The sequence below is a fragment of the Oryctolagus cuniculus genome, chromosome 21, assembly GCF_051225735.1.
Source record: "Oryctolagus cuniculus isolate XC-2025 breed Fujian yellow rabbit chromosome 21, ASM5122573v1, whole genome shotgun sequence".
NCBI classification, from domain to species: Eukaryota; Metazoa; Chordata; class Mammalia; order Lagomorpha; family Leporidae; genus Oryctolagus; species Oryctolagus cuniculus.
Genome location: NC_142887.1, coordinates 32,616,946 through 32,640,451, shown reverse-complemented (window position 1 = coordinate 32,640,451; position 23,506 = coordinate 32,616,946). Strand labels below are relative to the sequence as shown.

At 51.3% G+C, this 23,506-nt stretch overlaps 1 protein-coding gene across 7 annotated transcripts in view; it reads right to left on the bottom strand.

Annotated features, from left to right (window-relative positions):
• Positions 1-23,506, bottom strand: part of MED15 (mediator complex subunit 15) — an 81,390-nt gene that overhangs the window by 41,826 nt on the left and 16,058 nt on the right. For 6 of the 7 annotated variants that reach the window (XM_051841028.3, XM_070065917.2, XM_070065916.2 and 3 more), the window contains exon 2: positions 10,522-10,609. In XM_051841028.3, coding sequence (XP_051696988.2) covers positions 10,522-10,609 — 88 coding nt within the window. Of the gene's footprint in view, positions 1-10,521; positions 10,610-19,512; positions 19,532-23,506 lie in introns of those variants that run through there. The other variant, XM_089323469.1, reaches the window with a different exon arrangement.

Here is a 23,506-nt window from a genome sequence, read left to right as displayed (position 1 = left end):
AAAAAAAAAAAAAAAAGAAGAAGAAGAAGAAGAAAAAGAAGAAGAAGAAGAAGAAGAAGAAGAAAGGATGGCCACAGGGCAGAGCTGTGCACAGGGGCCAGAGCCAGGGACACAGAGACAGAGCCCCACACTCGTGGTGATTGCCTGTGCAGCAGCAACAGGAAATCAAGGTGCTATCTCTACAGAGCTGCCTTCTCCAGACAGTGTACAAAGATGCAATCACAAGGCCCAGGTGCTTGGGCCCCTGCACCCATATGGGAGACCAGGAGGAGGCATCTGGTTTGTTCCTTCATGAACTGACATCTGGATGTTTCTATTTTTTGGCTATCCTGAATGATGCTACAAACATCTGTATGGATATGTGTCTGCATTTATTTAGGTGCAAACCTGCTGGGTCACATAGTAATTCTACACTTACATTTTTGAGGAATCACCATTCAGTTTTCCAGGATGGTTATAACATTTTATATTCTCTCCAGCAATGTATAAGGGCTCTACTTTCTCTTGACTTTGATCAACACTGAGTTACTATCATTTTTTATTTATTTTATTTATTTGAAAGGCAGAGTGACACAGACGGAAATACAGAGAAAGAAAGAAACCTTCCATTTGCTGATTCACTACTCTAATGCCCGTAACAGCCAGGGCTGGGCCAGGCCGAAGCCAGGAGCCAGGAACTCCATCAACGACTCCCACATGGGTGGCAGGGGCCCAAGTACTTGGGCCATCTTCTGATGTTTTCCCAGGTGCATTAGTAAGAAACTGGATAGGAAGAGGAACAGCCAGGACCCGAACCAGTGCTCTGATGTGAGATGCTGGTAGGGTTGCAACTTAACATGCTGTATCACCATGCCAGCTCCCATAAGTTTTTAATTTTGATAAAGTCAAATTTACCTACATTTTCTTTTGTTGATAATGCTTTTGGCATCAGTTCCAAGAAACAGTTGCCTAGTGGCTGGGTGTTTCTGGCACAGCAGGTGAAGCTCCACATGGGGCATTCACATCTAAGCCTAAGCCTAGATCAGCGCCTAAGATCAAGTCTCCCAGGCTTTCCAATCAGTTTCCTGCTCACCTGGATCTTGGAAGTCAACAGATTACGGCTCAAATACCTGAGTCCCTGCCACCCATGAGGGAGCCTCGGATGGAATCCTTGTCTTCTGGCTTCAGTTTAGTCCAGGTCTGGCTGTCAGGGGAACGTGGGGGCTGAACCAGTAGATGGAATATCAATATTCTTCTCTCATATACTTGCTTGCTCTTTCAAATAAATGAAATAAATAAGCTTTAAAGAACACATATGGGCTAGCATTGTGGCACAGCCAGTTAGGCCGCCACTGCATACAATACTGGCCTCCCATACCTAAGCCATTTTAAGTCTCAGCTGCATCACTTCTGATCCAGCTCCCTGTTAATGCGCCTGAGAAAGCAGTGGAAGATGATCCAAGTTTTGGGCTCCTACCACCTACGTGGGAGACCTGGATGGAGTTACAGGCTCCTGGCTTTGGCCTGGCCCAGCTCTGGCCGTCGTGGCAATTTGGGGAATAAACCAGCAAATGGGAGGTCTCTTTCTCTGTCTTTCCCTCTGTCAATCTGCCTTTCAAATAAATAAATCTTTAGAAAATAATAACAACACAGGAGGTGGTACTGTGGAGAGTGGGTTAAACCATCACCTGCAGAGCCAGCATTCCATACGGGCGTCAGTTCAAGTCCTGGCTGCTTTACTTCTTCTTCTTCTTCTTCTTTTTTTTTTTTTTTTTTTTTTTGACAGGCAGAGTTAAACAGAGAGAGAAAGGTCTTCCTTCCATTGGTTCACCCCCCAAATGGCTGCCATGGCCGGTGTGCTGTGCCAATCCGAAGCCAGGAGCCAGGTGCTTCCTCCTCGTCTCCCATGCGGGTGCAGGGCCCAAGCACTTGGGCCATCCTCCACTGCCTTCCCAGGCCACAGCAGAGAGCTGGCCTGGAAGAGGAGCAACCAGGACAGAACCGGTACCCCAACTGGGACTAGAACCCGGTGTGCTGGCGCCACAGGCGGACGATTAGCCTACTGAGCCACAGTGCCGGCCCTGGCTGCTTTACTTCTGATCCAGTTCCCTGCTAAGCACCTGGGAAGGCAGTGGAAGATGGCCCAGGTCCCTGGGCCTCTGTACCCATGTGCGAGATTAAGAAGCTCCTGGCTTTGGCCAGGCACAGCCCTGGCTATTGTGGCCATTTGGGGAGTGAACCAGAAGATGGAAGAACTCTGCCTCTCCTTCTCTTGCTCTGTAACTCTACCTTTTAGACAAATAAACAAGTCTTTATAAAACAAAAACACAGGGGCCTGTGCTGTGGCATGGTGAGTAAAGCCACCACCTGCAGTGCCGGCATCCCATATGGGCGCTGGTTGGAGTCCCGACTGCTCCATTTCTGATCCAGCTCTCTGCTAAGGCCTGGGAAAGCAGTGGAAGATGGCCCAAGTCCTTGGGCCCCTGCACCCACGTGGGAGACCCGGAAGAAGCTCCTGGCTCCTGGCTTCGGATCGGCCAGCTCAAGGATGGAAGACCTCTCTCTCTCTCTCTCTCTCTCTCTCTATCTCTCTCTGCCTCTCCCTCTCTACAACTCTGCCTTTCAAATAAATAAATAAATCTTTAAAAAAAAAACAACATAGGGCCGGCGCTGTGGCGTGCTGGGTAAAGCTGCCGCCTGCAATGCCGGTATCCCATATGGGCGCCGGTTCAAGTCCCAGCTGCTCCACTTCCGATCCAGCTCTCTTCTGTGGCCTGGGAAAGCAGCAGAAGATGGCCCAAGGACTTGGGCCCCTGCACCCACGTGGGAGACCCAGAGGAAGCTCCTGGCTCCTTCCTGGCTTTGGATCTGTGCAGCTCCAGCCATTGCGGCCATCTGGGGAGTGAACCAGTGGATGGAAGACCTCTCTCTATCTCTCTGCCTCTCCTCTCTCTGTGTAACTCTGACTTTCAAATAAACAAATAAATCTTTAAAAAAAAAAACACAACATAATAAATCTATTGAAAAATCAAACAATTAGAACTTAAAATGAACGTTGGAAATGTGCTTGCTTACCAAGGGCAGGGCAGGAGTCCCTAAAGCTAAGCGGAGAGAAGGAGTGCTGACTGCTGGCAGTAAGGCCCTAGACCCTTCTTCTGAAGCAGCACCCAGTCCAACCTGACATGTCAACAGCTGTCTAGCGCTAGTCTTCTCTTGGGTCCACACCTTGTAATGTAAAACTGTGTTCTTCTCGGCTTCCAGTGCCTGAACTCATGGGCAGGTGAACCATCCTTACTTACACAGGAACGGTAGAGGACACATTCTGAGTCAGCGATAAGCCTGACCACCACTGAATGAAGCCCCTTGGGAGCGAAAGGCAGGAAAGTATCTCCTTTTACGAGAGGCGGGCCGCGTCTCCTCCCCGGTCCCCAGGGGAGCACGGCAGGGCCTGTCTCCCCTTCCCTTTTATCCCAGCTGCTCAGCTGCTCCACTCGGGCCCTCCTCCCGGACAAGGGCCAAGGTGGCTTCCCAGGCTGATGCTCTTGCCTCCCTGGTCTCCTGACTCTCACCTTGGAAGCCCCCTAGTCCAGGGTCTTTCAGATCTACACCAGTCATCTAAGCTGCAGAAAGAAACATTTACTAATGTCGCATAATACTGTGAAGTGCAAAACGGGTGGTGTGTGTTTAACATAAGGTTAATCTTTGAAAGTCCAAGGGAGCAAACATCTAGAAACACAACCAGTTCTAGTAAGCCTCTGTCCGTACTGCCTGCACAGGGGTTGACACAGAGGTACCAGGCTCCCTGGCTGCCTTCCTAGCCAGTGGACGTCAAGTCTTCCTGAGCCTTCAGAAGGCCAGCTGGGGTCCTTGGAGTCACTGCGGTCACTATCACCAGCCAGCCTCAGGCATGGCTATTTTTGTAGTCCCACAGACGAGTAAGGTCTTCGGGAAATAAAGTGGGGGTTCAGGTGTCCTTTCCGCTTTGATAGATGGGAGTAGGTAAGAGGTGGCTGAGAGTGGAGGCTGACTCCACCCCAGCAGCAGACATCCCGGGCAAGACAATCGGCACCTGTGCGCCTCAGTATCCTTGTGTCACGCCACAGGGCTGAGTGGGGATCACATGGGTTCACATACAAGGCATGGAGCACAGGTCCTTGCAAGGGGACGTCATTTCATAGTGTGCAAATGGGTCTGGCATGGGACCTGGAGCCAGCCAATCAGGATTGGAAGGGCTTTAACCTGCAGTGCTAACAACCACGCTGGAGGCATGAGCACCTCCAGGCAATTCGGTGAATCCCTTCTGGCAGGAGGATTCAAGGCCCTTCTCGCCTTGGGGTATTCACTGGACAAACTGAAAGGCCCACAGGCGCCCTGGGGCTCCCTTTAGGGCAACACCTTTGCACTCACAAGCTTGCCCCTCTCCTCCATGACCCACATCCCAGCCCTCTGGGAGTCCAGGAACACGTGATCACACCTCCTCATCCTCCACGTTCTGGGGTCTTGGCCTTTAACCCTCACAAGGGACAAGGGGCAGGCATTTAGCGTAGAAGATGCTTATGTCCCAAATGTGTCCTACGTCAGAGTGCCTAGGTTGGAAATCTGGCTCTGGCTCTTTTTGTTTTTAAAAATTTATTTATTTGAGGCCGGTGCCGTGGCTCACTAGGCTAATCCTCCGCCTAGCGGTGCCGGCACACCGGGTTCTAGTCCCGGTCGGGGCGCCGGATTCTGTCCCGGTTGCCCCTCTTCCAGGCCAGCTCTCTGCTGTGGCCAAGGAGTGCAGTGGAGGATGGCCCAAGTGCTTGGGCCCTGCACCCCATGGGAGACCAGGAAAAGCACCTGGCTCCTGCCATCGGATCAGCGCGGTGCGCCGGCTGCAGCGCGCCGACCGCGGCGGCCATTGGAGGGTGAACCAACGGCAAAGGAAGACCTTTCTGTCTCTCTCTCTCTCTCACTGTCCACTCTGCCTGCCAAAAAAAAAAAAATTATTTATTTGAAAGACAGAATTATAGAGAGCTGGAGAGAGAGAGAGAGAGAGAGAGAGAGAGAGAGAGAACGGTCAGTCGGTCTCCCATCTGCTGGTTCACTCCCCAACTGGCCACAATGGCCAGAGCTGGGCCAATCTGAAGCCAGGAGCAAGGAGCTTCCTCCGGGTCTCCCACGCATGTGCAGGGGCCCAAGGACTTGGGCCATCTTCTACTGCTTTCCCAGGCCATAGCAGAGAGCTGGTTGGAAGTGGAGCAGCCAGGACTCGAACCGGCGCCCATATGGGCTTTAACCTGCTGCACCACAGGGACAGCCTCTCTAGCTCTCCTCACCCCCACCCAAGATTTATTTTATTTATTTTAAAGGCAGAATGACAGAAAGGGAGAAGGAGAGACAGATATTCCACTTGTTGGCTCACTCCACAAACAGCCACTATGGCAGCAGCTGGGCCAGGCTGAATGAAGCCAGGAATTGAAAAATCCAACTGGTCTCCCACATGGGTGCAGGGACCCAAGCACTTGGGCCATCTTCCACTGCTTTCCCAGGTGCATTAGCAAGCAGGAAGGTGGGTCAGAAGTGCAGCAGCCAGGACTCTAACAGGCACTCGGATACGGGATGCCGGAGTCACAGGCAGCAGTTCAACCTGCTGCATCACAACGTGAGCCCCTGGCTCTGGCTCTTGACTCTGGTCTCCTACTAATACAGATCCTGGGAGGCAGCAGGTTATAGCTCAAGCTATTGGGTCCCTGCCACGTGAGAGATATGGACAGAGCTCCTAGATTCAGCCTGGCCTAGTAGCAGCCGCTGCGGGGAGCTGGGGAGTGAGCTGCAGCAGATGGGAGTGCTCTCTCACATTAAGAAATCTCGATCCAAATATACAAAGAACTATTACGATCCAATAATAAAAAGACCAACAACCCAATCAGAAAAGGATCTGAAGAGAGATTTCTCCAAAGAAAATATACAATGATCAACAAGCACATAGAAAGATGCTTAACATCTTTTGATCAAGCAAATAACAAACTGTAACCACAATAAGATATACTTCATACATATGATGACTATAATAAAAAAGAACCATAGTAAGTGTTGGGGGAGGTGAGTGGGTGTTGTGGCGCAGCCGGAAGCCACTGTTGTCATGTGGTCCCATCTCAGGGTGCTGGTTTGAGTCCTGGATGCTCGGCTTCCACTCCAGCCGCTCTGCTAACGTGACTAGGTGTACATGGGTTCCTGCTACCACAAGGGAGTCCCAGATGGACTTCCTGGCTCCTGGCTTGGGCCTGGCCCTGGCTACTGCAGTCAACTGAGGCATAAATCAGGAAAGGGAAAATATCCCCCCGCCCCAATGTTCTGCCTTTCAAATGAAAATAAAAAAATAAAATTTTTAAAGTGTATATGTAAATTTCTTAGGGAAAAAAAATAACGGGAGGATGATGGGGTGAAACTGGAACCTCATAAGCTGCTGATAGGAATTTCAAATGGCACAGCTGCTTTGGGAAACAGTTTGGTAATTCCTCAAAAGGTAGAATATAGACTTACCCATCAACCCCCTAGGTATACATCCAAGAGAAATGAAAACATATGGGGGCCGGCGCCGCGGCTCACTAGGCTAATCCTCCGCCTAGCGGTGCCGGCACACCGGGTTCTAGTCCCGGTCGGGGCGCCGGATTCTGTCCCGGTTGCCCCTCTTCCAGGCCAGCCCTCTGCTGTGGCCAAGGAGTGCAGTGGAGGATGGCCCAAGTGCTTGGGCCCTGCACCCCATGGGAGACCAGGAAAAGCACCTGGCTCCTGGCTTCGGATCAGCGCGGTGCGTCGGCCGCAGCGCGCCGGCCGCGGCGGCCATTGGAGGGTGAACCAACAGCAAAGGAAGACCTTTCTCTCTGTCTCTCTCTCTCACTGTCCACTCTGCCTGTCAAAAAAATAAAAATAAATAAATAAATAAATAAATAAATAAAAAAAAGAAAAGAAAACATATGGGGGTCGATGCTGTGGTGTAGCGGGTAAGGCTGCCACATGCAGTGCCGGCATCCCATGTGGGTGCTGGTTCAAATCCCGGCTGCTCCATTTCCGATCCAGCTCTCTGCTATGGCCTGGGAGAGCAGTAGAGATGGCTCAAGTCCTTGGGCCCCTGTACCCACATGGGAGACCCAGAGAAAGCTCCTGGTTTTGGATCGGTGCAGCTCTGGTGGTTGCGGCCATCTGGGGAGTGAACCAGTGGATGGAAGACCTCTCTCTCCCTTTGCCTCTCTCTCTCTTTCTCTCTCTCTGCCTCTCCTTATCTCTGTAACTCTGACTTTCAAGTAAATAAATAAATCTTAAACAAACAAAAAAAATATATGACCACACAAAAACTAGTACGTAGGGGGATGTGCATCGTGATCCAGTAGTTGAAGCTGTTGCTTGGGATACCTGCATCCTGTGTCAGCTTCTGATCCAGCTCCCTTTTTATTTATTTATTTGACAGGCATAGTGGACAGTGAGAGAAAGACAGACAGAGAGAAAGGTCTTCCTTTTCTGTTGGCTCATCCCCCCAATTGCCGCTGAGGCCGGCACACCGCGCTGATCCGAAAGCAGGAACCAGGTGCTTCTCCTGGTCTCCCATGGGGTGCAGGGCCCAAGCACTTGGGCCATCCTCCACTGCACTCCCGGGCCACAGCAGAGAGCTGGCCTGGAAGAGGGGCAACCGGGACTAGAACCCGGTGTGCTGGCGCCACAGGCGGTGGATTAGCCTAAAGAGCCGCAGCGCCGGCCCCAGCTCCCTTCTAACATGCCTGGGAAGCAATGGAGTATGGCCCAACTGCCTGAGTTCCTGCCACCCACGCAGCATAATTCCTTAATAGTCAAAAAGTGGGAACAACCTAAATGTCCATCAACTACTGAGTGAATACATAAAATGTGATCTACCTACCCACAGATGGATTATCAGTTGGCAATAAAAAAGAATGAGGCATACGCTACAACATGGCTCATGGATAAACCTGAAAAATATGCTACATGAAAGAAGCCAGTTTCAAGAAAACAGTTACCACATGTCTGTATTTATAGGAAAAGCTCAAAATAGACAAATCCATAGCAACACAAAGTATATTCTTGGCTGTGAAGGGTTAAAGGAAAATGGGGCATGACTTCTAACAGGCACAGAGTCTCTCATGGAAAATGTTCTAAAATTAATCTGTGTTAATGATCGCACAACTCTGTGAACATCCTAAAGACCAATGCAAGGGGGCCAGTGTATGACGCAGTAGGTTAAGCCTCCACCTGCTATGCCAGCATGCCACATGGGCAGTGGTTCGTGTCCCAACTGCTCCTCTTCTGATCTAGCTCTCTGCTAATGGCCTAGGAAAGCAGTAGAAAATGGCCTAAATGCTTGAGACCCTGTACCCACATGGGAGACCCGGAGGAAGCTCCTGGCTCTGGATCAGCCCAGCTCCAGCCATTGCGGTCATTTGGGGAGTGAACCAGCAGATGGAAGACCTCTCTCTGTATCTCTCTCTCTCTGTCTATAACTCTGCCTCTCAAGTAAATTAATCTTAAAAAATAAATAAATAAATAAATAAATAAATAAATAAATAAAAGACCACTGCAGGAGAGGATGAGACATTGCTTGGGAGGCCTACATCCCATATTAGAGTGCCTGGGCTTGAGTCTCGGCTCCACTTCCTATCACAGCTTCTTGGACATGCACATCCTGCAAGGCAGCAAGTGATGGCTCAGGCAGGTGGGCCCCGTCACTGATATGCGAGACCCAGAATGAATTCCCAGCTCCTGGTCCTGGCTCCGGCTCAGCCCAGCCCTAGCTGTTGCAGACATTTGAGAAATGAACCAACAGATGGAAGATCTTACCCTGTGTAACATTCTCTTTGCTTTTCAAAGAAATAAAAATAAAACAGTTTTTAAAAGGCCACACTTCCTGGCTCCTGACTAGGATGCTCTGGACGTTGCCAACAAAATTGGGATCATCTGAACGGAGTCCAGCTGGCTAATTCTAAATACATGTTTTTTCACCATAAAAAAAAAAAAAAATAAAAAAAAAATAAAAGGCCACACTTCAAACAAGTGAATTATATAGTATATAACTTACACCTCTATAATAGTCTTAAAGGAAAAGAAAATATTTATTACATTCTAAAGAGCATCAAACAAAGTCAATGGGGAGGTTGGCCTTATGGCACAGCACGTTAGACCATCACTTGTCACTTCAGTGTCCCATATCCAAGTGCCAGTTCAAGCCCCAGCTGATTTATGTCCAATCCAGCTCCCTGCTAACACACGTGGGAAGGCAGCGGAGGATGGCCCAAGTATTTGGGCCCCTGCCAAACACGTAGAAGACTGAATGGAATTTTAAGCTTCAGTCTGGACCAGCCCTGGCCATTGTGGCCATTTGGGGAGTGAGTCAGCAGATGAAAGGTATTTCTCTCTCTTGCTCCCTCTCCCTGTCACTCTGTCTGTCAAATAAATAAATATTAAAAAAAAAAAATCAATGGAAAATGAAATTCAAAGATGCTTCTTTTGGTGACAAAAATTGGAAATCCATTCATTGCTTTAAAAAAAAAATCCTCTATTTATATGAAAGGCAAAGCAAGAGCAAGAGCGAGAGAGACAGAGAGACATCTGCTAGTTTACTCCCCAAATGCCTGCAACGGCCTAGGCTGGACCAGGCCAAAGCCAGGAGCCCGGAACTCCATTAGGGTCTCCCACATGGTGACATGGGGCCAAAGTGGTAGCTTAACCCGCTGCGCCACAATGCCTGCCTCACACACTGCTTGTTCGTGATGCATTTTCTATTAACCTCTTGAAGACGCGTGGTGTGCCCACAGCACAGAGCCCATGCCCACCTCACCACAGTACACGTGCTCTTGCTTGCATACATGTGCTCCAAATACACATGCTTCCTCACTTCTACAAAATTTCCTTCACTTTCTACCATTCTATCTCACTTCCACTGAAACACCTCCACCCCAGGGAGAGTGCAGAGGAAGGTGAGCGAGCCCTGCCCTGCTCAGTGGGGATCTTTCTCCCCACTCCACCCGTGATGTCCCGGGTCTCAACCTCTGGAAGCATCACCTTCCTCACCTAACAAAATGGACAGGAACCCTTCTGGGCCCGCACATCAGGGCCCTGGTAGGGCTTGCAGGAGGACTCCCCGGAGAGGGCTGAGGCTAAGCACAGACCTAGTTCTTATGTACAGTGCTCCTCTTTCCACAGAGCAGCTGAGGCCTGAGGCCTGAGCGAGCTCCCTGACCACAAGTGGAAGGGGCCAAAAGCTGGGCCTGCATCCTAGGTACCCACCCGGTCCCTTCCCTGTACCACCAGCACACGCGATGCACAGGCTGCTAATGTCACCCGCTACACTAAGAAGTCATTTCGGACGAGACTGAGCAGACCTGGTTACCTAACCTGTGGTGCCCCCCCTCCTCCCCGCAATGACCCAGAGTGCTGCAGGCAAAGCCAGCTGTGCTGGTTTTCAATCAGCGGGCAGCCACCCCCACCACTCTCTCTGCACCCACAGAGGCACCCCAGGATGTGCCTCTGCCAGGGACTGCACCCAGCAGGCCTTACCCGAGTCTTGGCCTTCAGGAACACGTGGCTCTCCATATCCTTGCTAGATTTGCTGTGGGCCACACCGGCTTTCCTCATGGCATCCTCACTGCAACACAAAAAGAGAAGAGATGTATATACCCACGAGCAGGTCCACCGTGTGGGGCCCCAGCCAGCAGCTGTCTCTGGTGGACAAGGCACTGTCCCAGCACGGCAGTCAGGCTGAGGTCCAGGAGGGGCAGGAAAGGAGGCACCCTCAGCAGGGCAGACAGGCAGCTGAGTAAGGGAGTAAGAGCCAGGCTTGAGAAGGTGGCTGCCATGAAGTCTACTGGGACTGCTTAATACCAGCACAAGAATTGAGCTGGCGCCGTGGCTCAATAGGCTAATCCTCCACCTTGCAGCGCCGGCACACCGGGTTCTAGTCCCGGTTGGGGCGCCGGATTCTGTCCCGGTTGCCCCTCTTCCAGGCCAGCTCTCTGCTATGGCCAGGGAGTGCAGTGGAGGATGGCCCAGGTGCTTGGGCCCTGCACCCCATGGGAGACCAGGAAAAAGCACCTGGATCCTGGCTCCTGCCATCGGATCAGCGCGGTGCGCCGGCTGCAGCGGCGGCCATTGGAGGGTGATCCAACGGCAAAGGAAGACCTTTCTCTCTCTGTCTCTCTCTCTCACTGTCCACTCTGCCTGTCAAAAAAAAAAAAAAAAAAAAAATACCAGCACAAAATCAAGTGTGCTGGACTGCTGTGACCAGCCCTGCCCACTAGGTGGCCTGTGTCTCCATTCAGCTCTGCCACTGAGAGCACAGGGAGACTCTGGTTCCAGATTCCTCCTTTGTAAAATGAATGTCTATGGATCCCTGCAAGGCAAGGGTCCCCATGTGCAGGTTCTCTTAAGGGGCCAGAGACTGGCCCCAATTCCAACAGCTTCTAGCTGAAGACAGGAGAAGGCAGGCCACACAAATGTGAAAAATATTATAAACACGCATTTACCCATGTACCTAACAATGACGGTTTTCATCACACTGAAGTCCCACAGGGACAGAGAGGTGTGCATATCAGTGAAGCTGAGCTCCCCTTGAAGGGCAGCACCATGCTGCCCACCACGCTCACAAGACAAGAACAGGTGCACATCTGTCAGAAAGCAAAGGAGGGGCTGGCACTGTGGCACAGTGGGTCAAGCACTGCCACGCTGGCATCCCGTGTTGGAACACTTAGCCCACGTCCCGGCTGCTCTGCTTTTGTACCAGTTTCCTGCTAATACGCCTGGGAGGGGCTGGCACTGTGGCGGAGCAGGTAAAGCTGCAGTCTGCAGTGCCAGCATCCCATATGGGTGCCGGTTCTAGTCCCAGCTGCTCCGCTTCTGATCCAGCTCTCTGCTATGGTCTGGGAAAGCAGCAGAAGATGGCCCAAGCGCTTGGGCCCCAGCACCTGTGTGGGTGAACCAGAAGAAGCTCCTGGCTCCCGGCTTCAGATCAGTGCAGCTCTGGCCATTAGGGCCATCTGGGGAGTGAACCAGTGGATAAAAACAGCTCTCTCTCTCTCTCTGGCTCTACCTCTCTCTTTAACCCTGCCTTTCAGCAATAGGTTCCCACCAGCCAGGCAGCCAAGGGATAGAGCAAACACACGACAGGGAGGTCAGCAGGGCCACAGGGATGCAGGAGGAATTGAGTAGGAGGGTAACACAGAGCCAGCCAGTGCACAGGACAAGATTAGACTCGTGGGGAATTGAGGCACAGGCAGGCGCTGGCTGGGAGCCTAGTAAGGACCCAGTGTGTATGTGCTGAGGCTGCTAATGTCACCCGCTACACAAAGAAGTCACTGGGCATTTCTGACGAGACTGAGCAGACCTGGTTACCTAACCTGTGGTGCCCCCCACCAATGCCCGTTACTCTTCCCACCTTCTGGCAGCTGTGTCAAAGGAGGCAAACCAGCCACACAGAGACTCAGCAGGGGATGAAGGCCAGAGATCAGCACCTGCTGGCCAAGCCGCACAGCCTGGGGGCTGCCTGGCTGCGGAGCAGCAAGGCTGTGGTTGCAGGTGCAGCCAGGGGCAAGATGCAAACCCAGAGAAGAGGAGAAGAGGCAGGAGCCTGACGGAGGACCCAGTGGCATAGATGGGCTTGGAACTCAACAGCAGCAATCACTGAGGGCTAAAGTCGGCTCCTCAGAACAGAGCTGGTGAGCGGCTGCACATCTGTCCAGACAGCGTCAGCAGACTGGCAGGCCCCACACAGACACAGTGCATCTGGCTGGCACACGCACGCAGATTCCACCCAGAAACACAGCGGACAGCTGGAGCTGAGAGGTACTGGGAGCCCAAGCTAGGCGAGCCGACAGCAAAGTGGCACCAGACGCCAGTGCATTTGCTGGAGGACAAGTCCTGTGCCATCCCGCCAGGGTCACACCAGAGATGATGTGGACAGTGTGGGCACCCACTGTTAGTGACTCAGAGTCTGAGGAGCATCAGCCGGGCTGGAGACCAGAAACAGACGCACTCTGAGGCGTGCGAACACGCGCCTCTGCAGCAGGAGACTGAACTGGGAGGAACGGCCAGTCTCGTGTGAGCAGCAAATGCTGTAAGATTTGGAGCCAAGGAGGAAGGTGCTCCTTCAGCCGGGTGCCAGGGCTCTGCAGGGCAGCACTGGACCACTGCCACAGCCTCTGCATGGAGAGCCCGCTTAGCCGCTGAAGCCTGAGCAGTGACACCCTGAGGACTGTCCCAGTTCTGTGAGCCACATCTTACAAGATGTTTCTGCTCCCGACTGTAATTCTGAAGATCAAGCTCTGTAAGAGAAACGGAGGCGCAGCCAGGCGGATCTGCCCTCTGTTCCCAGCAGAGGCTGGCCCGTCTTCCCTGGCGTCTAGTCAGGGCCCTGTTCTCTGGGAACCAACTGCTCAGCCCTACATTTCACTCATGCTTAGGTTGGGTCCCCCCTTTCCTCACTCTGGGACCTCAAGTGCCGGCTGCATGAAGCTGTGCCAGGACCTGGCTCCACCTTGGAAACCTTGAAACAGCCCAGCTCACTCTCCAAAGTCCCTTCTGTTCTCCCTCAGCTGGGTTTGCCGTCCCACAATGCCTCCGCAGCAGCTGGACGGGAATGGCCATTCCCGTCTCTGTCTCCTGAAAACAACCCTGGCAGCGACTGCTACTAAATGAAGGTAAACTATCACACGAGGAGACAGCCTCAAACACAGGCCGGAGGGTGCGCCTTCACGGACACAACTGACGGAGCAACACGTCACGGTTAAGAAGCCCAATGCAACAAAGCCTTTCTTTCCCCTCCTCTTTCCTTATTTGAGAGGCAGAGTTACCCCAAATGACTGCAATGCCCAGAGCTGGGCCGATTAGTAGTAGCTTTTTCCTAGTCTCCCATGTGGGTACAGGGGCTCAAGCATTTGGACCATCTTCTACTGCTGTCCCAAGCCATCAGCTGGGAGCTGGAGCAGCTGGGACTCAAACCAGTTTCCATTCAGGATGCTGGCACTGCAGGCAGAGGCTTAACTTACTATGCCACAGTGCTAGCCTTGTTGTCTGGGTTTCTAAGCCATTATTTAACACTGGAGGGTAAATCCAATATTTGGGTATAAGTAAAATTGCTCATCTTCCTGTTTTTATATTAGACATTACTTATTGACTGCTTGGAGATGATGTGAGTTTATAAAGGGTGGTGTTTGCCTGGCCTGCTGATTCAGAGGCCTGCATCGCATACTGCAGTATCTGGGTTGGTTCCCGGCTACAACTCCTGACTCCAGGTTCCTGCTGATTCAGACCCTGGGAGGCAGCCGTGATGTTGCTTAAGTCACTAGGGTCCTGTCGCCCACCCCTGAGACCTGGATTGAGTACCAGCTGTGAGCTTTGGCCCTGTGCAGCCATGTAGCCAGAACTTGAAGCAGTGCCCACATGAGATGCCAGCATCACAACCAGCAGCTTAACCTGCTGCGCCACAACACCAGGACCCCCTCACTTCCTGTTCAAATCCTTGCCCCACACTCCTGCCTTGCTGCAACTGTGACAAACCCTTCTAAGGGATCTCTCTCCAGTTCCCATTCCTGCCTCCACCACCTCTACCAGCCCTCTAAGTCACGGGACTGCCAGTGAGCCTGGGAAGCAGCTGGGCTAGGTCCCTGCATGCTTCAAAGACATCATGCCTCACTCTTCACCAGCCATGCAGGGAGCCTGTCCAGGAGTCACTGGGGAGCTCCCTCCTGCACCCATGCTCTCTCTGCCCAGGGCACTGGGGGGAGGGGACAGTGACCCTGCTGCCTTGCATATTCCCTGACCACCCCACTGGCCCTGCTAGGGCTCCCCCCCCATGCCTACCTGGTACCCATGCTGTCTGCCTCACAGACGCCCTGCAGGAATCACTGGTTTCTGTCTGTGGGCCCCACTGTACTATGAACACAAAGCAGAAACGACAGCATCCACTCTGCATGTAACAGGCAGTCAAGTCGTCGATATGTGGGACGAGACGACTGGCCATTTCAACACAAGCGGTGGGCTGTCATGCATTTGGATGGGCTATGATGAGCAGCACTGAGAATCAGCATGGTGGGCACCGGAGAAACAGCCTTGAACAGGCAGGTACAGGGAGGGGAGACCGGGCAAAGACATGCACGGAGGTAGGCAGACGGCAGGCAGCTGGGTCTGGCAAGAGGCACCCAGAGAAGGAAGGGCGTGGGCTCCGAGTCCACGTTGGCCATGCTCCAGCTCATTGACCCAGGGAGAAGCTCCAGCATGGCCCCTCATAAAGGAGCACTCTGAAGGGCTGCGGAGCTCCTGTCCAGCATGAGCCTGTGGCTCCTCACCTACTCCCCACCCCTGACTTGGGGGACTCCGTTTATTAGCAGGAATCGAGCCCCAGTCCTTGTCATCTCAATCAGTGTAGGGTAAAGCAGGGACGGTCCACGTGCACCTGTGCCAACACAGGTGAGACCTCTGGCAGTCAGTTCTTCAAAGGTCCAGGGCATGCGGGAAGCACCAAGCATGTGTTAAAGGAATCGGTGAGAGAACCTGCCTGACTGTGAAGTACAACGGCATCCCAAAATACCTCACTGCACACCGACGTCAGTGGCGCCCCTTCCCGGGAGATGAGGGAGCGCAGCTGCCCTCCCACTGCAACAATGAGTCACCTGCAGCGTACCCCCACGCCAGCCCCACAGCCAGGCAGGAAGGGTGTACCATGGGTACAATGGTAATAAGGAGAAACCGGCCTGCTCCCGCTCCCTGACCCTCCCTTCCACTCCACCCCCTGTTCCCAGGCCTGCTTCCCACCTAAGGGCCCTCTCACTCTCCATGACTCCTGTCCACACCCCACCCCACACCCTCCTTTCCCACTCCTGGAGGGATGCATGAATTCCAGGAAAGCCGACCCCTCCGCAGGTGTCTCAAGCAGAAAAATTCTTTCCTCCCTGGGTCACAGACCCAAGGAGACAGGAGGCTGCCTCCATCTGTGTGTGTGACAGACATGTCCAAGGGAACCTTGTTTCTTCTAATTTAAGAACCACAACACCCACTCGAGTGCAGAGATTTCTGCAGCCCCACCTCCGCCCACCCAGAAACCTCCCAATACGTCACCAGCTGAGTTTGCAGAGACAGCATCTGTTCTGATCACCCACCTGGGACAGGAGCCTACGGACTGCACGTGGACTCTACCCAGTGTCTATACACTCTAAGGTCCCGGAAGACAACAGGAGAGTCACACAGGAGGACGAAAGTAATCCTGAGCATACTACCAGAAGTGGACAGCAACAAAGAGAAAAGATTTCATGGCATAGTTGCTTAAGCTGCTGCTTGTGACACCGGCATGCCGGATCAGAGTGCTGGTTCAAGTCCTGGCTACTCCACTTCTGATCCAGCTTCCTGCTGATGTGCTGGGAAGCAGAGGATGATGGCACCAAGTACTGGGCTCCTGGCTTCAGCCCAACCCAGCTCTGGCTGCTGTGGGATCTAGGGAATGGGCCAGTGGACAGAAAATCCATCTTTCTCTCCCTCCCTACTTCTCTGTCACTCTGCCTCTCAAAGAAATAAGTCTTAAAAAAAAAAAAAAAAAAGTGTATTTCCAGGGCCAGTGCTGTGACGTCGCGGGTCAAGCCGCTGCCTGCCGTTCTGCCATCCCATATGGGTGCTGGTTCCAGTTGGAAGACCATGCTTTGAGGAAGGACTCAGAATCTGCAGCCAGGTGCGCCTCCAGGGCTGCAACCAGCTGACAAGTGACTGACCACAGCTTAAGGGCATCCCCCTCTTAGAGTGAGAGCCAACCAAAGACCCCCAGGCATCCTGGCATGCAGGAAGAAGGAAACACAGAAACTGAGGCCGGCACTGGTTCGAGTCCCGGCTGCTCCTCTTCTCATCCAGCTCTCTGCTGTGGCCTGGGAAGGCAGTAGAAGATGGCCCAAGTCCTTGGGTCCCTGCACCCGCGTGGGAGACCAGGAAGAAGCACCTGACTCCTGGCTCCAGATCGGCATAGCTCCGACCATTGCAGCCATTTGGGAAGTGAACCAACGGAAGGAATACCTCTCTCTGTGTCTCTCACTGTCTGTAACTCTACCTCTCAAATAAATTAAAAAAATCTTAAAAAAAAAATGCAGAAACCATATCATCCAGAAACTGCATCCATTTAACAGAAACAGGTGCTATAAAAAGGGGAAAGCTAGATTACAAAGAAAACAAAAAGGAATTTTTAGAAAGAAAGCATATCAGCAGCAAAAACTCAGAGATAAAATTGAGGAAACACCCCAGAAAGCAGAGTTAACAGACAAAGGGCTGGATAACAGGAGTGAAATAAAGAAAACGCATGGCCAACATCCACACTCTCCCAAGAGAATGAGCCAGGAAGTGGCTCTAAAGAACCTTCCCCACAGGGAGGACCTGAGTTTGAGAAGGAGGCAAGGCACCCAGGCTTTGGCCAGCATAGTTCTGTGGAATGTGCTTCTAAATCTTCCAGGAAATAAGTCCCACCAAGAGTCTAGATGCACCCAATGTGCCATGGTCTCCAGGAAACTAATTCCTCTGAGGCCTTCTGCCTGAAGCTGGAAGAATAAAGGAGCAAACCACAAGACACAGGATACGGGAAATTGGGAACCCCATGCAGACCAGCAACCATCTGCAGAATGCAATTTGAGAGGTCAGCTGGGGACTGTCCTCCCCGCATCCAGTAAAGAGCTGGAGCTGACGGCCAGCTAGCTCTGAGGTGGTCACTCAGCTCACTGAGCCTGGAAATAAGCTAGGGACTGACTATACTGAAAGGCGACTAGAAAATATGGTTAGAGCTAGCAACTGGGGGGCTGGCATTGTGGTACATTACGTTAAGCGGCCACCGGCAACGTCAGCACCCCATAAGGGTGCTGACTTGAGCCCTGGCTGTTCTACTTCTGATTCAGCTCCTTGCTAACGCACCTGGGAAAGCAGTAGAAAATGGTCCAAATGTCTGGGGCTCCTACCACCCGACAGGTGGGGGATCTAGATGAAGGTCTTAGATCCTAGCCAGTGGATAGCAGACAGAAGATCAATCAATCTCTCTCTCTCTCTCTCTCTCTTCCTCCCTTTTTCCTTCCCTCCCTCCTTCTAATTCTGCCTTTAAAATAAATAAGTAAATCTTAAAAAAAAAAAAAAATTAGCAACTGGTACCCAGAAAGCTGGGCAGTTTTTTTTTTTTTTTTTTTTTTTTTTTTGACAGGCAGAGTGGACAGTGAGAGAGACAGAGAGAAAGGTCTTCCTTATTGCCATTGGTTCACCCTCCAATGGCCGCCACGGCCGGCACGCTGCGGCCGGCGCACCGCGCTGATCCGAAGGTAGGAGCCAGGTACTTTTCCTGGTCTCCCATGCGGGTGCAGGGCCCAAGCACTTGGGCCATCTTCCACTGCACTCCCGGGCCATAGCAGAGAGCTGGCCTGGAAGAGGGGCAACCGGGACAGAATCCAGCGCCCCAACTGTGACAAGAACCCGGTGTGCCGGCGCCGCAAGGCGGAGGATTAGCCTAGTGAGCCGCGGCGCCGGCCAACTGGGCAGTGTTTAAAAGGCATTTTTTTTGAGGAAAGATAAAAGTTATACTATGCCACCACATCCAGCTATCAATATCATTTGTGTTGGTTTAAAATATAAACACCCAGGGGATGGTGCTGTGGTGCAGTGTGTTAAGCTGCTGCCTGCAATGCCTGAATCTCCACTTTCAGCCCAGCTGCTCCACTTCCGATCCAGCTCCTTGCTAATGCACCTAGGTAAGCAGCAGCAGAGGGTCCAAGTGCTTGGGCCCCTATATTCAGAGTGAGACTTGGATGAGTCCTAGGCTCCTGGCTTGAGCCTGGCCCAGCCCAAGCCATTGCGGCCATTTGGGGAGTGAACCAGTGGATGGAAGATCGAGCAATTGATCTCTCTCTCTTACTTTGCATTTCAAATAAATTAAGAAATTTAAATAACTAAAATGTAAACATTTACTGGGAGGATGAGGGAGAAGCAGAGACCCTGGCTGGGGAGCAGCTGGAGAGCAAGGTGGTAAGTCACCCGCTCACCCAGCGGAGTCGGAGGCAGCACATGAGCACTACTGAGATCTGGGGAAACAGCCAAGGCCCAAAGGCACCTGCTGCCTCGGGGAGGCCTGGGCGAACAGGGTATCACTGCAGATTCTTGTCTTATTATTACTTGATCTTTGCAACTGATGTTCATATATTACCTCAATGATATGAAAGTAACTTAAATGACAAAATGCACATAAAGACTGTGTCTTAGAGAAATACCCGGGTGAACAGCAGCTATTACTGAGAAAGGCCTGGGGCCGGGACTTAGACTAGTGGTTCAGAAGCCCATATCCCTTGGCCGGCGCTGTGGCTCACTAGGCTAATCCTCCGCCTTACGGCGCCAGCACACTGGGTTCTAGTCCCGTTCGGGGCGCCGGATTCTGTCCCGGTTGCCCCTCTTCCAGGCCAGCTCTCTGCTGTGGCCAGGGAGTGCAGTGGAGGATGGCCCTAGTCCTTGGGCCCTGCACCCCATGGGAGAACAGGATAAGTACCTGGCTCCTACCTTCGGATCAGCACGGTGCGCCGGCCGCAGCACGCCGGCCGTGGCGGCCATTGGAGGGTGAACCAACGGCAAAAGGAAGACTTTTCTCTCTGTCTCTCTCTCTGTCCACTCTGCCTGTCCAAAAAAAAAAAAAAAAAAAAAGCCCATATCCCACACTGAAGTGCCTGGGTTTGACTCCTGGCTCCTAACTCCAGGGTCTGCATTAGCCTGGAGGCACAGAGATGGCTTAAGTGACTGATTTCCTGTCAACCATGTGGGAGACCTGGACTGCAATACTGGTTCCTGTCTGCAGCCCACCTTGGTCATGGAAGGTTTTTGGGGAGTGCATTAGCAGGTGGGAGCTCTCTCTGCCTCTCAATTGTTTTGTTTTAATGTAAAGAAAGGTCTCGTCCACCTTTCTAAACCTTCCTGTCTTAGCTAACACTGGACAGGAATCATCAATTTTGACTCCTACGCGTGTCCCAGAAAGCCTACCATGTATTCCTTCCACAGTGCTGCCAGTGGCCCCACGATCACAGAGTACAGACTCACTACGGGTCTCAAGGTGAGTGAGGCCAGCGAGTACTGGCAAAGCAGCTGCCCTCCTGCAGGCTCCAGCACCCCCAGACGAGGGAGGGGCCTCCCAATGCTCCCAGCTGGACGAGCCCCTTGCCTGTTGTCTGCCAGCATGGGCCCGGTTTTACATCCAGTCTTCTGAGTCTCCAGAGAGCTACCAACCAGCACCCCACTGTACCCAGTCTTCTCCTGACCCTACAGCTGGCTCACTGCCCCAGTGGCCAGGTGGTTTCATCTCTGAGGCAGGAAATAATGAGACACCAACTGCTTTAGTCACAAATAGTAACCACAGCAAACACCTGGCCTCTGGACCTCACAGGTAGCGGGGTGTAAGTCTGCCAAACTTCATCCCAAACAGACTGCAACTTCTTCCATTGCTTTGTTAGCAAACTTCTGCACTCTGGTTGTTTGACTATTTAAAGAAACATACAATGTTTTTGAACAAGACAAAAATATGCACTTCAGAATTTAACCATCCACCTACATGTAGGAATGGATATTTTGGTTCTGTACAAATGTTCTAATCCTATCAGTACCAAAGACTTGACACACTTTCTCAGCTGTCTGATAAAGCTCTCCTACTTCTCTCAAGATCTTTCAACTCACAGGGAACAAGATCAAAGAAATGACCTGGGAACCGGCGTCATAGTGCAGCAGGTTAAGCTGTGTCTTCGATGCCAGCATCCCACACGAGCACCAGTTCAAGTCCTGGATGCTCCACTTCCAATCCAGCTCCCTGCTGATGCACCTGGGAAAGCAGCAGAAGATGGCCCAAGTGCTTGGGCCCCCACTACCAGCAGGAGACGTAGATGAAATTTCAGGCTCCTGGGACCAGCACTGTGGCATACGGTTGGGCCGTCGCCTACAATGCTGGCATCCCATATGGGCACCAGTTCAAGTCTTGCCTGCTCTACTTCTGATCCAGCTCCCTGCTAATGAGACCAAGTTCTTGGACCTCTATACCCACGTGGGAGACCTGGATGAAGCTCCTGGCTCCAGCCTGGTCCAGCCCCAGCCGTTGCAGCCATTTGAGGAGTGAATCAGCAGGTGGAAGATTTATCTATCTCTCCCCCTCTCCTTTTTTCTCCCTCTCACTTTGACTTTAAAATAAAATAGAATAAATCTTTAAAAATAATTAATTAATTCCAGGCTCCTGACTTCAGTCCCAGCCCTGGCTGCCTGGCTGTTGCAGCCATTTGGGAAGTGAACCAGCAGATGAGCTCAATCTCTCTCTCTCTCTCTCTCTTTCTTATTTTTTTTTTTAAGAGTTTGCACGATTTTATTCTTTCATAACACAAATATCTATAAAACATGACAATAAAATGTCATGACATTAAAATTTCAGTATTTACTATTTAGTTCTTTTTTTTTTATCTTTTATTTAATGAATATAAATTTCCAAAGTACGACTCATGTGTTACAATGGCTTCCCCCCCCATACCGTCCCTCCCACCCACAACCCTCCCCTTTCCCACTCCCTCTCCCCTTCCATTCACATCAAGATTCATTTTCGATTATCTTAATATACAGAAGATCAGCTTAGTATACCTTAAGTAAGTATTTCAACAGTTTGCTCCCACACAGAAACATAAAGTGAAAAATAATAGATGATTTTTTTTAAATGATGATGAAATCAGATCGGACCTATTGTCATGTTTAATCCCAGTGAGAGTCAAGTTGGGAATTGATAATTTCTTTCTTTCTTTCTTTTTTTTTTTTTTTTTTACAGAAGATCAGTTTAGTGTACATTAAGTAAAGATTTCAGTCGTTTGCACCCCCATAGAAACACAAAGTGAAATATACTGTTTGAGTACTCGTTATAGCATTAAGCCTCAGTGTACAGCACGTTAAGGACAGAGATCCTACATGAGGAGTAAGTGCACAGTGACTCCTGTTGTTGACTTAACCAATTGACACTCCTGTCTATGGCATCAGTAATCTCCCTATGCACCAGTTATGAGTTTCCAAGGCTATGGAAGCCCCTTGAGTTCTCCGACTCTTATCTTGTTTAGACACGGTCATAGTCAAAGTGGAGGTTCTCTCCTCCCTTCAGAGAAAGGCACCTCCCTCTTTGAAGACCTGTTCTTTCCACTGGGATCTCACTCACAGAGATCTTTTTGCCAGAGTGTCTTGGCTTTCCATGCCTGAAATACTCTCATGGGCTTTTCAGCCAGATCCGAGTGCCTTTAGGGCTGATTCTGAGGCCAGAGTGCTATTTAGGACATCCGCCATTCTATGAGTCTGCTGAGTATCTCACTTCCCATGTTGGATCACTCTCCCCTTTATTTATTCTATCGGTTGGTGTTAGCAGATACTAGACTTGTTTATGTGCTCCCTTTGACTCTTAGTCCTTTCATTATGATCAATTGTGAACTGAAATTGATCACTTGGAGTAGTGAGATGGCATTGGCACATGCCACCTTGATGGGATTGAATTGGAATCCCCTGGTATGTTTCCAACTCTACCAATTGGGGCAAGTCAGCCCGAGCATGCCCCAAATTATACATCTCTTCCCTCTCTTATTCCCACTCTTATGTTTAACAGGGATCACATTTCAGTTAATTTTCAACACTTAAGAATAACTGTGTGATAATTACAGAATTAAACCAGTCATATTAAGTAGAACAGACAAAAAAAAATACTATGAGGGATAATGTATTAAGTTGTCCATTAGCAGTCAGGGCTATGCTGATCAAGTCACCATTTCTCATAGTGTCCATTTCACTTCAGGAGGTTTCCTTTTTGGTGTTCAGTCAGTTGTCACCGATCAGGGTCTCTCCCTCTTTCTTAAAGATTTATTTTATTTGAAAGTCAGAGTTACAGACAGAGGTAGAGAGACACTAAGGGAGAGATCTTCCATCTGCTGGTTCACTCCCTAAATGCTGCAAAGGCCAGAGCTAGGCCAGACCAAGCCAGGAACCAGGAACCAGGAGCTTCTTCTGGGTCTCCCACATGGGTGCAGGGGCCCAACCATTTGGGCAATGCTCCACTGCTTTTCCAGGCACATTAGCAGGAAGCTGGATCAGGGAAGTGGGAAAATGGGATGCCCACATGGGATGCCGGCACTGCAGGTGGCAGTTTAACCTGCTACACCATAGCGCCAGCCTTTATAACTCTGCCTTTCAAAAAAAAAAAAAACACTACTTTTTTTTTTTTTGGAGGCAGAGTGGACAGTGAGAGAAAGACACAGAAAGGTCTTCCTTTTCCGTTGGTTTACCCCTCAATGGCCCCTGCGGCCGGCGCGCTGTGCCGATCCGAAGCCAGGAGCCAGGTGCTTTTCCTGGTCTCCCATGGGGTGCAGGGCCCAAGCACTTGGGCCATCCTCCACTGCACTCCCTGGCCACAGCAGAGAGCTGGCCTGGAAGAGGAGCAACCAGGACAGAATCCAGCGCCCCAACTGGGACTAGAACCCGGGGTGCCGGCGCCGCAGGCGGAGGA